Source organism: Eleutherodactylus coqui, chromosome 10 (genome assembly GCF_035609145.1).
Source record: "Eleutherodactylus coqui strain aEleCoq1 chromosome 10, aEleCoq1.hap1, whole genome shotgun sequence".
Lineage (NCBI taxonomy): Eukaryota > Metazoa > Chordata > Amphibia > Anura > Eleutherodactylidae > Eleutherodactylus > Eleutherodactylus coqui.
This window is the reverse complement of record NC_089846.1, coordinates 111,524,934-111,537,520: the sequence shown is the minus strand read 5'-3', so window position 1 is coordinate 111,537,520 and position 12,587 is coordinate 111,524,934. Positions and strand designations below refer to the sequence as shown.

Sequence of the window (12,587 nt, the reverse complement as noted above, 5' to 3'; positions counted from 1 at the left end):
CCACTGGCGGACCCCGCCGATCATCTCTTGATCTGTCCTCAATAGAAAAAAGTGCAAAAAGTTCTGGAGTTGCCTCATTAAGATAAATTTGGATTTTGTTTTTTATGTTTTCTACATCATTATACGTCAGTTAGGTCTACAGTTACAAGAAAAAGTAAATGCACCCCTTGAGTTTACCTGGATTTGACCGTTTATTACTAATAGAATGTGGTCTGATTGTTAGCTGAGGCTGCTATACACGGGACCACGATCAGCTGACAAATGAGCGATCTTCAGCGATGGTTGTTTCATGTAAACGCGGGATCCGACGGTACTGAGTGATGAATCGCTCGTTAGTTTCTTCGTTTGAGCTCGCTGAAGCAAAGTGACAAGTGAAGGACTCCCCGCTCAGCGGTAAACAGGCAGACACTCGTGTTTGAATGACTGCCTGTTCACAGAGATCTCGGCGCGCCGCCTCCATTCACCGAACAGCTATTGCTCCTGTGTGAAAGTACTTATGGCTCGACAGCCGTCTTGTGATGGAACCGTTATTGGTCCAAAAATTGTGCAAACAAGCAAAATTGGACGATAATCATATAGGCTAAACGCACACGAACAATAATCGCTTCTTTTCCGTTCGTCCATTTTTTTTGCAGCATCAGAATCATCGTTGGCTCGTTCACCAATCGTTCAGTTTCTATACCTCTGTCACCTATACAGCGAATGTGACCGACTGAAGGATTTCTCATTTGAACGAGCCAACGATGTATCTGTCTGTCTAAACAGGCTGCCCAAGCTAACGATGACGTCCGTGTTAGTAAATCTGCCCCACTGTGAATGTGTTTCACTAATGTTTCCTGAAGACCACCGGTCTGCCTACTATATCAGGGTGGCCCACCACAGTCCTGCTTCCCCCGATTGTTGTGGCTCTATGGGTGGCTTGTTGCTTACAGAGTTAGGCCCAATGTCCACGGGCGGGTTTGATTTGCAGAATCTGCGCATTGAGCCTTCCATAGGGAAATATGGGCGCCCGCAAATAAATATAAAGCACGCAGATTTGATTTGTGGACATTTTGGTTCGGAAAACAAATCGCAGCACGCTCCATTTCAGTGCGGATCCCGCATAGACTGCCTCCATGGAAGCCGTCCGACCCGCAGCCCATCTGCAATTGAATTGCGGGAGGCCTGCGGATTCTGTGGGAAGGCAGGAATTTAAAAGAGAAAAACTCAGCTGTGCATGTGCGGCGGCGCATCGGCCGGCGCTTCTGCACACATCCGCAGTGAAAAAAATTAAAACCCGGACAGGTTAGCAGAAGACCCGCAGTGTCCTCGGCCGTGGTCAAAATCGGATTCCGCTGCGAGCTGCCACATGTGGAATCTGTTCTGTGCGCAGACATGAGGCCTTATAAGCATGAGGCCTTATGCGGTTCGCTCCCCTACACGGCTAGAACTATATATTTTATCAGGTCCGAGAAGCAGAGCTTCCCTATGGTGTGCGTAGATGTACACGGTGTACATGGATAATAGGTGATTCATCAACATTGAGTTTCGGACCTGAAAATGAAACGATGGACACATTAGCCAATATCATACAATGGATGGAGGATATTAAATGCCATCTATACACTTTAACAAATTGGCTATGCCTGCCTGGCACTGTATAATCTAGCCCTCATCTGGTGGAAGTTGGCAACCCCTTCTCATGTTCATTCCGTACACTTTGTGTAACTCCTCTGTTTAATACCTGTTCCTTAAAGGGGTATTCCGGACTTTACTGTTGACGAGCCATCCTCAGGATCACTAGTTGACCGGTGGGGGTCCGAGGCTCCAGGATCCCCACCAATCAGTAGATGCTTTGGCTTGCTATCAGTGCAGTCGATACGGAGGTCATAATCTGTAGTCAGGGCCAGAGATGTAATACATGACTTTAATCCTATTGAAATCAATGGAAGCCATGCCATGTATTACTCTACGAGCTCTGACTGCAACGAAGAGCCAGAAGTGGAATAGGAGGCATTGATTTCAATGGGAGTGAAGCCGTGTATTAGACTTTCGGTCCTGACTAACGATGAGCACATTCGGCCCCACTACACTGACAGCCGTCTGGAGGATCAGGTGATCAGGAGGGGATTGTGAGCGTTGGACCCTCATAATAAACTATTGATGACCTCTCCCGAGGATAACCTATCTATTTACAGTATCCCGAGGATAGGTCATCAATGGTAGAAGCTCGGAATACGCTTAAAGGGGTTGTCCCGCGATAGCAAGTGGGGTTAAGCACTTCTGTATGGCCATATTAATGCACTTTGTAATATACATCGTGCATTAAATATGAGCCATACAGAAGTTATACACTTACCCCCTCCGGTGCTGGCGTCCCCGCCTCCATGGCGCCGACCAAAGCCTTCTTCTCCCTGGATTAGACGCGCTTGCGCTGAAGGGGCCACTCCGGCGTGCTCGCGCCGCACAGGTCTTCTGCGCATGCCGGACAGAAGAGGGCAGACTGCGCAAGCTCGTCTAATCCAGGGAGAAGAAGGCTTTGGTCGGCGCCATGGAGACGGGGACGCCAGCACCGGAGGGGGTAAGTGTATAACTTCTGTATGGCTCATATTTAATGCACGATGTATATTACAAAGTGCATTAATATGGCCATACAGAAGTGCTGAACCCCACTTGCTATCGCGGGACAACCCCTTTAAATCAAGTAATCAATAGTAAAGACCGAGGTGCAAGAAATAAATTACATTGTAGCTAAGAAAACATATTATGATGTGTCTGGTTTACCCAGAGCACCGCCACCCTCTTCACATCGAGTGACTAATTATGAAACTGCTACTGGCAAATTTCCAATTTAGTTGTGTTGTGGTGATGTACAAAATGTTCAGTTAGATCGAAGTAGAAGAAAGTGGCTGGATGCATACAGGGGTGCTTAAAAGTTCAGGATTTTCCACATTTCTGCTTATAATTGACCTACAGCTACATCGCATTTTCCAACCAGTCCTAAAAGTAGATAAAGAGAACCAAATCAAAGAAATGAGTCGAAAATGTTAGGCTTGGTTGTTTATTTATTAAGGAAAATTATCCAATATCACATGTCTGTGAGCAGCAAAAGTATGTGAACCCTTAGGCTTCATTCACCCGAGCGTGGTTATAGCGCATTATAGATTGCGTATAATAGAACCCATGGCTTCCTATAGAAACGTTCACAGGAAGGAATTTTAGACTCGCGTGTAACAAAGATAGAAGATGCGACTGCAAAGCTCACATCTAAGGTCCGTGCTGCGAGAAAGGATAGGACCTGAACTATCTTTGGTGCGTGATGTGCGGTAGTTTCCATAGTCTCCTATGGGAGCTGGATAACATGCACCTCCGATCGTGTAAATGGGCAATTTCACAGCTAATTAAGCTCGAGACTTAATAGCTGGAAATCGCCTATTCGCACGATTTTCTCCCAAGCGTTGTGTTTTAAAAAAAAAAATTTTGGGATGCTGTTAGAGGGTGAAAAGCACGGTCCTGTGAACGAGCCCGTAGGCCTCCCGCACACAGGCATTTTGTACAGCGTTTACTGCTCCGTTATCAGCGCTGCGCTAAACGCTGTACAACGCATCCATTCATTTCAATGGGGCTGCTCACACAGGGCTGAAAACACTGAGTCTTCAACGCTGCGCTTTGACAGCGATGCATGTTCTATTTTTGGGCGTTTTCAGCCCTGCGTCGCCCATTGAAATGAATGGGCAGCGGTTTCGGCACTGCTGAAAACGCGGCAAAACTTGGTGCCGCATTTTTGGCAGTGTTAACCGCTCACCGATTTTCGGGGGGGGGAGGGCTTGCAATATAAGCCCTACCCTGAAAATTAGTCCTAGCTACACTAGATAGGAAAAAAAAAATTGATACTCACCTAGCCGCTGCTGTCCGGGTCGCGGCCGCTTCTCCAGGCTTCCCTTGCACTGACAAATCTATTGCCATAGGCCAGGTTTAAGAACCCCGCCTCCAGCAATAGATTGCTGTGATTTGTTCTTGGCACTGGCTCGATGCCCAATTACAGCCCTTCATTGACTGCCTCAGCCAATCAGAGCCAGCAAGCTCTGATTGGCTGAGGCAGTCAAAAAAGGGCTGAGATTGGTTCTCGGTGCAGGCTAGATGCCTAATCTATTGCTGAAGGCGGGGTTCTCAAACCTGGCCTATGGCAATAGATTTGTCAGTGCAGAGGAAGCCCGGAGCAGCGGCCGTGACTAGGTGAGTATTGAATTTTTTTTTTTCTTTCAGCATCTTTGGCTATGCTGAAAACGCAGCCAAAACGCTGATATACAGAATGCCAGCGCTGCTGAAACCGGGCGGAATCTGCAAACACCCTGTGTGAGGGAGGCCTTAGGGTTAACAGATAATCTATGAGAGAACAATCGGGTGAGAGTGGGCAACTTATATCAAAGTCTAATCTTCACCACTCATGTTTGTGCAAATGTATCATGACTAGAGATGAGCGAGCGTACTCGGAAAAGCACTACTCGCTCGAGTAATTTGCTTTATCCGAGTATCGCTGTGCTCGGGTCTGAAGATTCGGGTGCCGCTGCGGCTGACAGGTGAGTCGCAGCGGGGAGCAGGGGAGAGCGGGCGGAAGAGAGGGAGAGAAAGATCTTACCTCCGTTCCTCCCCGCTCTGCCCTGCAGCTCCCCGCTCCATGCTGGCACCCGAATCTTCAGGGACGAGCACAGCGATACTCGGATAAAGCAAATTACTCGAGCGAGTAGTGCTTTTCCGAGTACGCTCGCTCATCTCTAATCATGACACAAATAAAGGAGATTTCTGAGGACCACAGAAGAAGAGAAGTTGATGCTCATCAGGCTGGACAAGGTTGCAAAACCATCTCTCTAATCAACAATTACCAGAAACACTTAGAAGCAATTATTGCTGCACATGGGGGTCACACGAAATACTGAAAGCAAAGGTTCACATACTTTTCCCACTCATAGACGTGTGATATTAGATCCTTTTCCCCAATAAATAAATAAATGACCTAGTCTGATGATCTTGACTCATTTTTTGATTTGGTTTTCTTTATCTACTTTTAGGACTTGTGTGAAAATCTGATGTAGTTTTAAGTCAAATATAAGCAGAAATGTAAAAAATTCTAAAAGGGTCACAAACTTTCAAGCACCACTGTGGATATGGAATATGAGGCGCCATCATGTATGTATCTAAGATATTTGGTTAAATGGAGTTCTTTTTTATTTTTTAGACGTCTTCAAGGATCACTGAAAGATGAAAAAAAGAAAAAGTTTGTGACCGGAGAATGGTTTCTGGATGTCAAGTCTCAACGCTTCCAGGAAGACTTACAAGGCTCTGACTTGCTTAGAGCATCAATACGGAAGAAGCGGACTCCGACTCAAAGTAAGTGCGCGGTTTTGGTATTGTTCCGATACTTTGTCAAGTTGATCATTTGCTTGATATCCTTGTATCGAAGGTTTGCTATTTTCCGGATGTGTCCATGTTTTAAGGTCCATTTACATGAAACGATTATCGCTCAAAGTGTATTCAAATGGCCGAAAGTGAGCGCCAATTAGACATGTGCAAATGCTGTCGTGTGATGGAACCCTTAGGAAGAGGGAAGGCGACATGCTCGGGGGGGGGGGGGGTACTCTATTGGCAAACTGGTGAATGACAAGAGGTCAACCGTATCTTGAATGGAGGAAAGTCCCTAAACGCGGGCCACGGGAGACCACTACCGTAGTGATAAAAATATAATTAACTAGTCTCGGCTGAGATCATATCCGCCAATCCCCTGATCTGATCTGACTGGGCCCTGTACAGAGGAATGACTTCCAAGCCCGAGCATGGCCAAACGGACTGCTGTAAGAAAGTGCTGTAGTATGTCGCGCTTCAAGAGAACCTGTCACTAACTACAAGCACCATAAACTAAGTTATGGTGCTTATAGTTTAGGCGACGTGGAGTCCGGGGAGCTTCTTTTTGTACTTGCGCACACAGCAAGCATAACTCCTTTCAGAAGGCTGTGGATGGAAAAGCCTTCTGAAAAGTCATGCCTGCTGTGTGCGCACTGACTTATCTGGGGGACCCTGCACGAATGACGGACCTGGCGAGTATGAAAAGAGGCTCTTAGGACTCTACGTCACCTAAACTAAGTGCCATAACTTAGTACATAGTGCATATGGTCAGGGCTGTGAAGTTGTAAGCCAAACCTCCGGCTCCTCAGTTTTCCAAGACTCCAACTCCCAATCCACAGCCCTGTAGGGAACATACACTGGCCTATTGATTTATGCAAAGTTTATTGAAAGTTTAAGTATGTCTTAATACTGTCTCCCTATTGTCCTTAGCTCTGAGGTGAGTGCAGAATGCCCAGCGCCTCCTTCCTCTGCTCTGCAGAGGCGGAGCTTCACTGCTGAGCATGTGCAGACAGTGCAGCACAGATCATCTCAAGTAAATGCCTTGAAGTAGCAGCATAAGGATATTTAGTCTGATGGAGAGGAAAGGCAAGAACTGATTTTCTATATCCTAGCTATATATTGTGTTTGATAAAGAAGGGCTTAGATTAATAACATATGTTTATAGGACATTTCAAAACTTCCTTAATTTCCTATGAAAGGAAGTCTGCAACAAATTCTGCACTGAATTCCGCTATAGTTATAATTTTACATATATATAATAAAGTTCGGTGCATATTTGTTGCAGACTTCCTTTCATAGGAATTTAGGGAAGTTTTGAAATATCCTATAAATATAAGTTCTTCTAGGCCCTTATTCATCAAAAACATCGGAAACTAAGATATGCAGTTATAAAAAAAATCCATCCCCGACTGCAGCAGGTGACCTCACGTACCTGTGTGTGCGCAGGTGGCGGCTTCTGTGCGGATCTCTCTTCTTCCGGGTTTTCTGTTCTGCGGATGGTCCGCACGGCTTGTTGTCAGACATGCAAATTACAGATTTTTTTCGAAACTCCCGCTTTTCCCGTGGAATACGCGGCCTGTCCGCAGTGTCAATTGTGGACGGGCCGCGGATCAAATGGCTTTAATTGAATTTGATAGAAGTTGTCCATGCAGGAACCGCAGGAAAATGGAGCGTGCTGCGATTTTTTTTTTTTCCCCCACAATTTTTTTTTTTTTGCAATTAGTTTGCATGCTATGAAGGGTTATTGCTGCGAAACCGGAGGCGGACGCCCACTCCAGATTCCACAACAAACATCCGCCCGTGTGCATTGGGCCGTAGAGATTGTAACCAATGTACACTTACAAACTAACACTAATGCAGAAAGTATGAACCATGTTCACTGCAAACAGTAAAAGATTTCCTGGAAAATGCTATAAGACTATTTACACGGAGCAATGATCTCTCAAAGATCACTCAAATTACAGTTTGTGTAACACCTTTGAGCGATCACTTTGCATAAACTATTAAGTAGCTACTCGGCTACTTAATAGCTTATTAGCAAGCAAATGAAGCCTTTAGCTAAAAGCAGTTAATAGCCTGAGGGCTCTTATCTGCATTCAGCTCCATTGTTCTCCGATGGGACACAATGCTATCAGCACTACCCGTGGAGAACTCCTGATAAGACCCCACAACAATTTTTAGGTTGAGCTGAACTTAACGATCAGCTAGCAGTGCCCGAAAAGTGCACGATGGCCGCTCGTTTAGATGCAACGATTATCGCTCAAACGATCGCTTTTTAGCGATTTTTGAGCGACCATTGCTCGGTGTAAATGGGCCTTTACTCTTTTCTTTACATAAAGTCAGACAATCCCCTTAAACTTTGACAACACATTGAAAAAGTTTTTCAATATACCTTTTTGATACAGAGCTGTAATTGCAGTTCCTGGGCCCTATCACTGGCTGCAGGAGCTGCTGCTATGGGGTATATACCATTTGCTATAATGCCTTTTCATAGTTCTACGGTGGGTTTTTTAATGCCATCTGGCAACCTTTTTGTACTCAACAGTTTAATGCCCTCGGAGCGTCACAAAGAGGTCCAGTTTTAGTTTCAATTCCTTTTAATAGTTCCCCGTTCACACTGGGCCTGTGCCAATGCAAACAGTACCTTGCTGCTATATCATACTTGTTAGTCTCCTCCTGTGTTTGCCCGTATCAAGTGACTTTTTTTTTACTAAACAGGAAGTTGTTAAACCAAAGTCCTGGAGTGGATTAGCTTCAGTGGTGATACATTAGGCCGGAGCATGCTATCCGAGTGGTCTCACGTTGGCAATACAATGCCATAATATTCCTTCTATCCTGCAATTCATATATAGATATAACTCAGTAGAAAAATCCTCCTGCGCTCTTAATCGGGGTTTTTTGCAAACCAATAAGGGAAACTGAAAAGTCTCCACAATGAGGAAAATATATTTAATTGTACAATAAGTACATAAAAAACATATGACTAATAAAAATTCTTGCAACGCGTTTCGGCACTATATCAGTGCCTTTTTCAAGCATGACACATTAAAACAAAGCATCTCTATTTATAGGATTACTTACATTTGGTAGTCACGGAGTCCGGAGCCTGCATCGTGGGACGCCAGTCTCCCCCTCGCTGACGTATTGATCAAGCGTCGGGTGGTTAAATATGACGATACGATAAAGTTACGTCATTTACGTAGCTACGCAAAAACTTACGCAGTTTACGTAGCGGTGTCCGTACGTGCTGAGATCCGGACTCCGGCTAGTGAAAAATGTATTAAAACTACGCTAAATAGCAATATACTTACAATCATGTATAATAAATCAATACATATCATTAAATTACAGTTTTTTCTCTCAAAACTCTATTGAGATTGATTGATTTATTATACATGATTGTAAGTATATTGCTATTTAGCGTACAATTAAATATATTTTCCTCATTGTGGAGACTTTTCAGTTTCCCTTATTGGTTTGCAAAAAACCCCGATTAAGAGCGCAGGAGGATTTTTCTACTGAGTTATATCTGTTTCTTTCCCCATTTGTGTGGTACAACACCCACTGGGGTTTTTTCTACTGCTGCATCTCCTCTTATGAGGATTTTTGGGGACCTTGCATAAAGAAGAACATCTATAGTTCTACAGGTGACCGGGGATCATCGGTGCAAGCGGGTTTTTCTCCCTGAGGTGGGGATCCCGCTTTGCACCAGGTGAGTAAAAATCCCCTTATTTCTCTATTTCGGATCCCTGTATGGTGGCGCGGATCTACACTTTGCAATTCATATATACATATATATAAATATTTAGATGATACCTACTGATATACGTATGACTATATGAACTTTGTAGTGTATATTATTAGTGGATAGTAGCGTCTTCCTCACCCTCAAGCATCTTATAGTTTCTCCTTCCCTATCTGTTACAGCCTTTTGTAAATCAGAGGTTTCATCCTGGGAGAGCTTTCATAGGGTTATTGGGGTAGCCTTATGAGGGTGTGAATAACCTAGGGCAGGAAAGTGAATGAGACCCAGAGAGGGAGGAACAGAATGAAAGCGAGGGAGTGAGAATGAGAGCGAGACGGTGCTGTCGGGTTGTGTTGTATGCTTTTGGTATACTTATATCAAAGCATTATTGGCAACCCACCGTGTCCTGTAGTCGTTTTTGCCCAGTTTGATCTCAACAACGGTAAAGACATGCTGAGAGCTGTGGTACATCAAATTAGAGTGCTGCAGACCTTGCATGTGAAGGTGATACGGATGTGACAGAATCGCAGACAGTATACACAGTGATGCTGAGTAAAGGCCGATTTACACGGAGCGATGATCGCTCAGATGACAGTTTGAGTGATCATTTTGCATAAACTATTAAGTAGCTACTCAGCTACTAAATAGCTTATTAGTGTGCAAATAAAGCCTTAGCTGAAAGCAGTTAATAGTTTGAGGTCTCTTATCTGCATTCAGCTCCTTTGTTCTCAGACGGGAAACAATGCTATCAGCACTACCCGTGGAGAACTCCTGATAAGACCGCGCACGCCAATTTTTAGGCTGGCTTGAATTTAACGATCAGCTAGCAGTGCCCGAGAAGTGCACGATGACCGCGCATTCAGATGCAACGATTTATTGCTCAAACGATCGCTTTTTTCTTCCAGCGATCACTCCGTGTAAATGGGCCTTAACGCACAGGTGATGTCCTCTGGACTCTTTTCTTCTTCACCAGCTCCAAATATTCATGAATCATCAGCTAATTCTTGCCTCTGCAAAGTTTGCAGCCCAGATATTATTTTTAGAGGAGCTGAACACTGTATTGCTTAAAAATAGCGTTACTCACTGTGACCCCAGAAACGGTAATCTACACTGTGTGCCTGTAACAAATTATACACCACACCGTGCCCCCAGAAATAAATGATGATCTATCATGTGCCCCCATAATACACTATATTACACACTGCCCTCCTGGTAATTAGGCATCCGCCATGTGGCCCCCACAGTACTTGGGCATCTCCCCACAGTGATTAGTTGCCTCCACGTGGTCCGCACTGTAATTAGGCATCCCTATTGTGACCCTCAGTAATTAGGTGTCCCGCGTTGAGGCCCTAATAATGCAAATTAAAAACAAATACTATACTCTTTTGCTCCCTGCCTTGGCGGCTTCTGTCAGCCTTCCACCAGTCTCTGCTGTTCTTTGGCAGCCGGTCATATGATCAGATCATGTGACCAGAGAACAGCGGGGAAAGTGACTGAAGCTTTCGGGAAGAGTAAAAGAGAGGTAAGTACAGTAATTAAAAAAACAAACATTTTTGACAATTGAGCAGGTGTTGGAGTAGAAACAGGTTTACTGGGGAAAGTGACCACGTGACTGGGAGTGCCGGCCCTAAACCTGGATGTCACTCAGGTGACTTGACACCTCTGCTGAATTTGCACAAACCTCCTCAGTCATCCAAAAAACTGTCTACTATAATACAGTAAATAGAAGATGGGGAGGAGGGGAGATGCAGCTGCAGAGACAGAACACTAAGCAGGGAGAACTAATTTGGACATTCCTGTGGTTAAAACGAACTACTGTAAGTAGACAGTCTATTTTGAAATTTTCTTCAATCTTACCAATGAGTTGTATAACATTTTCTGTGATTGCCCGATAATCCAGCACATTTTATAATCCTATTTGTTTCCATTGATGCAGAATTAGGGCTCCTGTCCACGGGCATAGCGATATCCCGCGGCAGATCTCCGCCACGGGAGCAGGGGAGATATGTCGCCTCTCCGCGCTGAGCCTATCTGACAGATTTAGATGATTGATGATTTAGAAAATGAGTAACTCGGAGAAGTCTGAGTACTGAACATGGCTATCTCCAGCGGTTTAATAAGGGGGAATGGAGCCTGTCCCAACGCTGTTTTCCAACCATCTCTTTTTCGTGATTGTCAGGGGTCCTAATAGTTGGACTCCCACTGATCAGATACTTGTCCACTGATCAGATACTTGTCCCTTATCACCCTATGTGACTGGTGGATAAGTTTTAAACTTGACTCAACTTCTATAATATGTAATATACCTGAAGGTCTAGGATGCCACTAGAGACGCAAACTTTGGCCTGTAATGCAATATAGCGCCTTCTTTTCTAGAAGGGATCTGAAAAGCATAAGAAATAAGAACAGCATTTTAGGGCTCCAGTCCTTCTCTATCTGCACACTGCAGCAATATCCTTTCTTGGCATTCCCTCAATTTAAAGGCTAAACGCTTATGGGTTAATATAATGAGCACATCAAGGGGTTAATCTTTGTGATGAAAACCACTGACATAATCGAGTCCCCAAGATTTGATCATGGGGCTCACAACAGAAGAGAACGTCGCTGTCTTTAAATATTGTTGTATTAAAGCCATTAAGGCTGGGTTCACACAGGGCGGATTTGCCGCAGCAAATCTGCCCGCGGCCGCTAATCTCATGATTAGCCAGCCATGTGGACGAGATTTCTCAGAAATCTTGTCCACACAGGACGCCCAATCCGCTGCGGTAAGTCCGTCCGCAGCCGAGGTTTCAAAAGATGCAGCATGTCTATTTATTATTTACTTTCGTCGCGGCCGCGCTCTCCTCTATGGGAGCGCCGGCCGCAACGGAAAAGCGAGCGGCCGGGCCTCTTCAAAGCTGCCGCGGCTTTTTCCGCGGCGGTTCTCCCGGCGGAAATCTCGCGGTTTTTGCTGCGGCCAAACCGCGGGATTTCCGGCGGGAATACGCCCAGTGTGAACCCAGCCTAAATGGGTTCTGTCACTAAAAAAGGAAAATGCTATACTTATATATTCCTCCCCCATCAGTCTACTTACCAGATCTTCACCTCCCTTATCTTCTCCTGTCTCCTGCAGTCCAGGGGCTCACATCACCTCCAGCTGCCTGATTCTTCTCCTTCCTGTGAGGTTAGGTACATTAGGTTGGCAGTCTGCCAATGTACATTATGTCACAGCTCACAGGCCAGCAGGAGGACTGCCTATCTTCTTCAGAGATTGCTCATGCAAGCTGTCTCTGAAATAGATTACAATTCCTTCCCAGGCAGTGAAGCTACAGCACAGGGATGTGACCTTCACTGACCCAGCCGGAAGGAGTTTGTGATAAGCAGCCTTCATAACAAGCTGGGCCCAGCCTGCAGTGAGCTGACCTGGGGCACAGGAGAAGCTCAACCAGGAGAAGATGTGATAAGGAGACAGACCGGGAAGGAA

General features: G+C 45.1%; 1 protein-coding gene across 2 annotated transcripts in view; it reads left to right on the top strand.

The window, feature by feature from the left end:
- LOC136580840 (synaptotagmin-like protein 2) overlaps positions 1–12,587 on the top strand; it is a 62,982-nt gene that overhangs the window by 22,451 nt on the left and 27,944 nt on the right. For both annotated transcript variants that reach the window (XM_066581707.1, XM_066581708.1), the window contains exon 3: positions 5,216–5,367. In XM_066581707.1, coding sequence (XP_066437804.1) covers positions 5,216–5,367 — 152 coding nt within the window. The remainder of the gene's footprint in view (positions 1–5,215; positions 5,368–12,587) is intronic.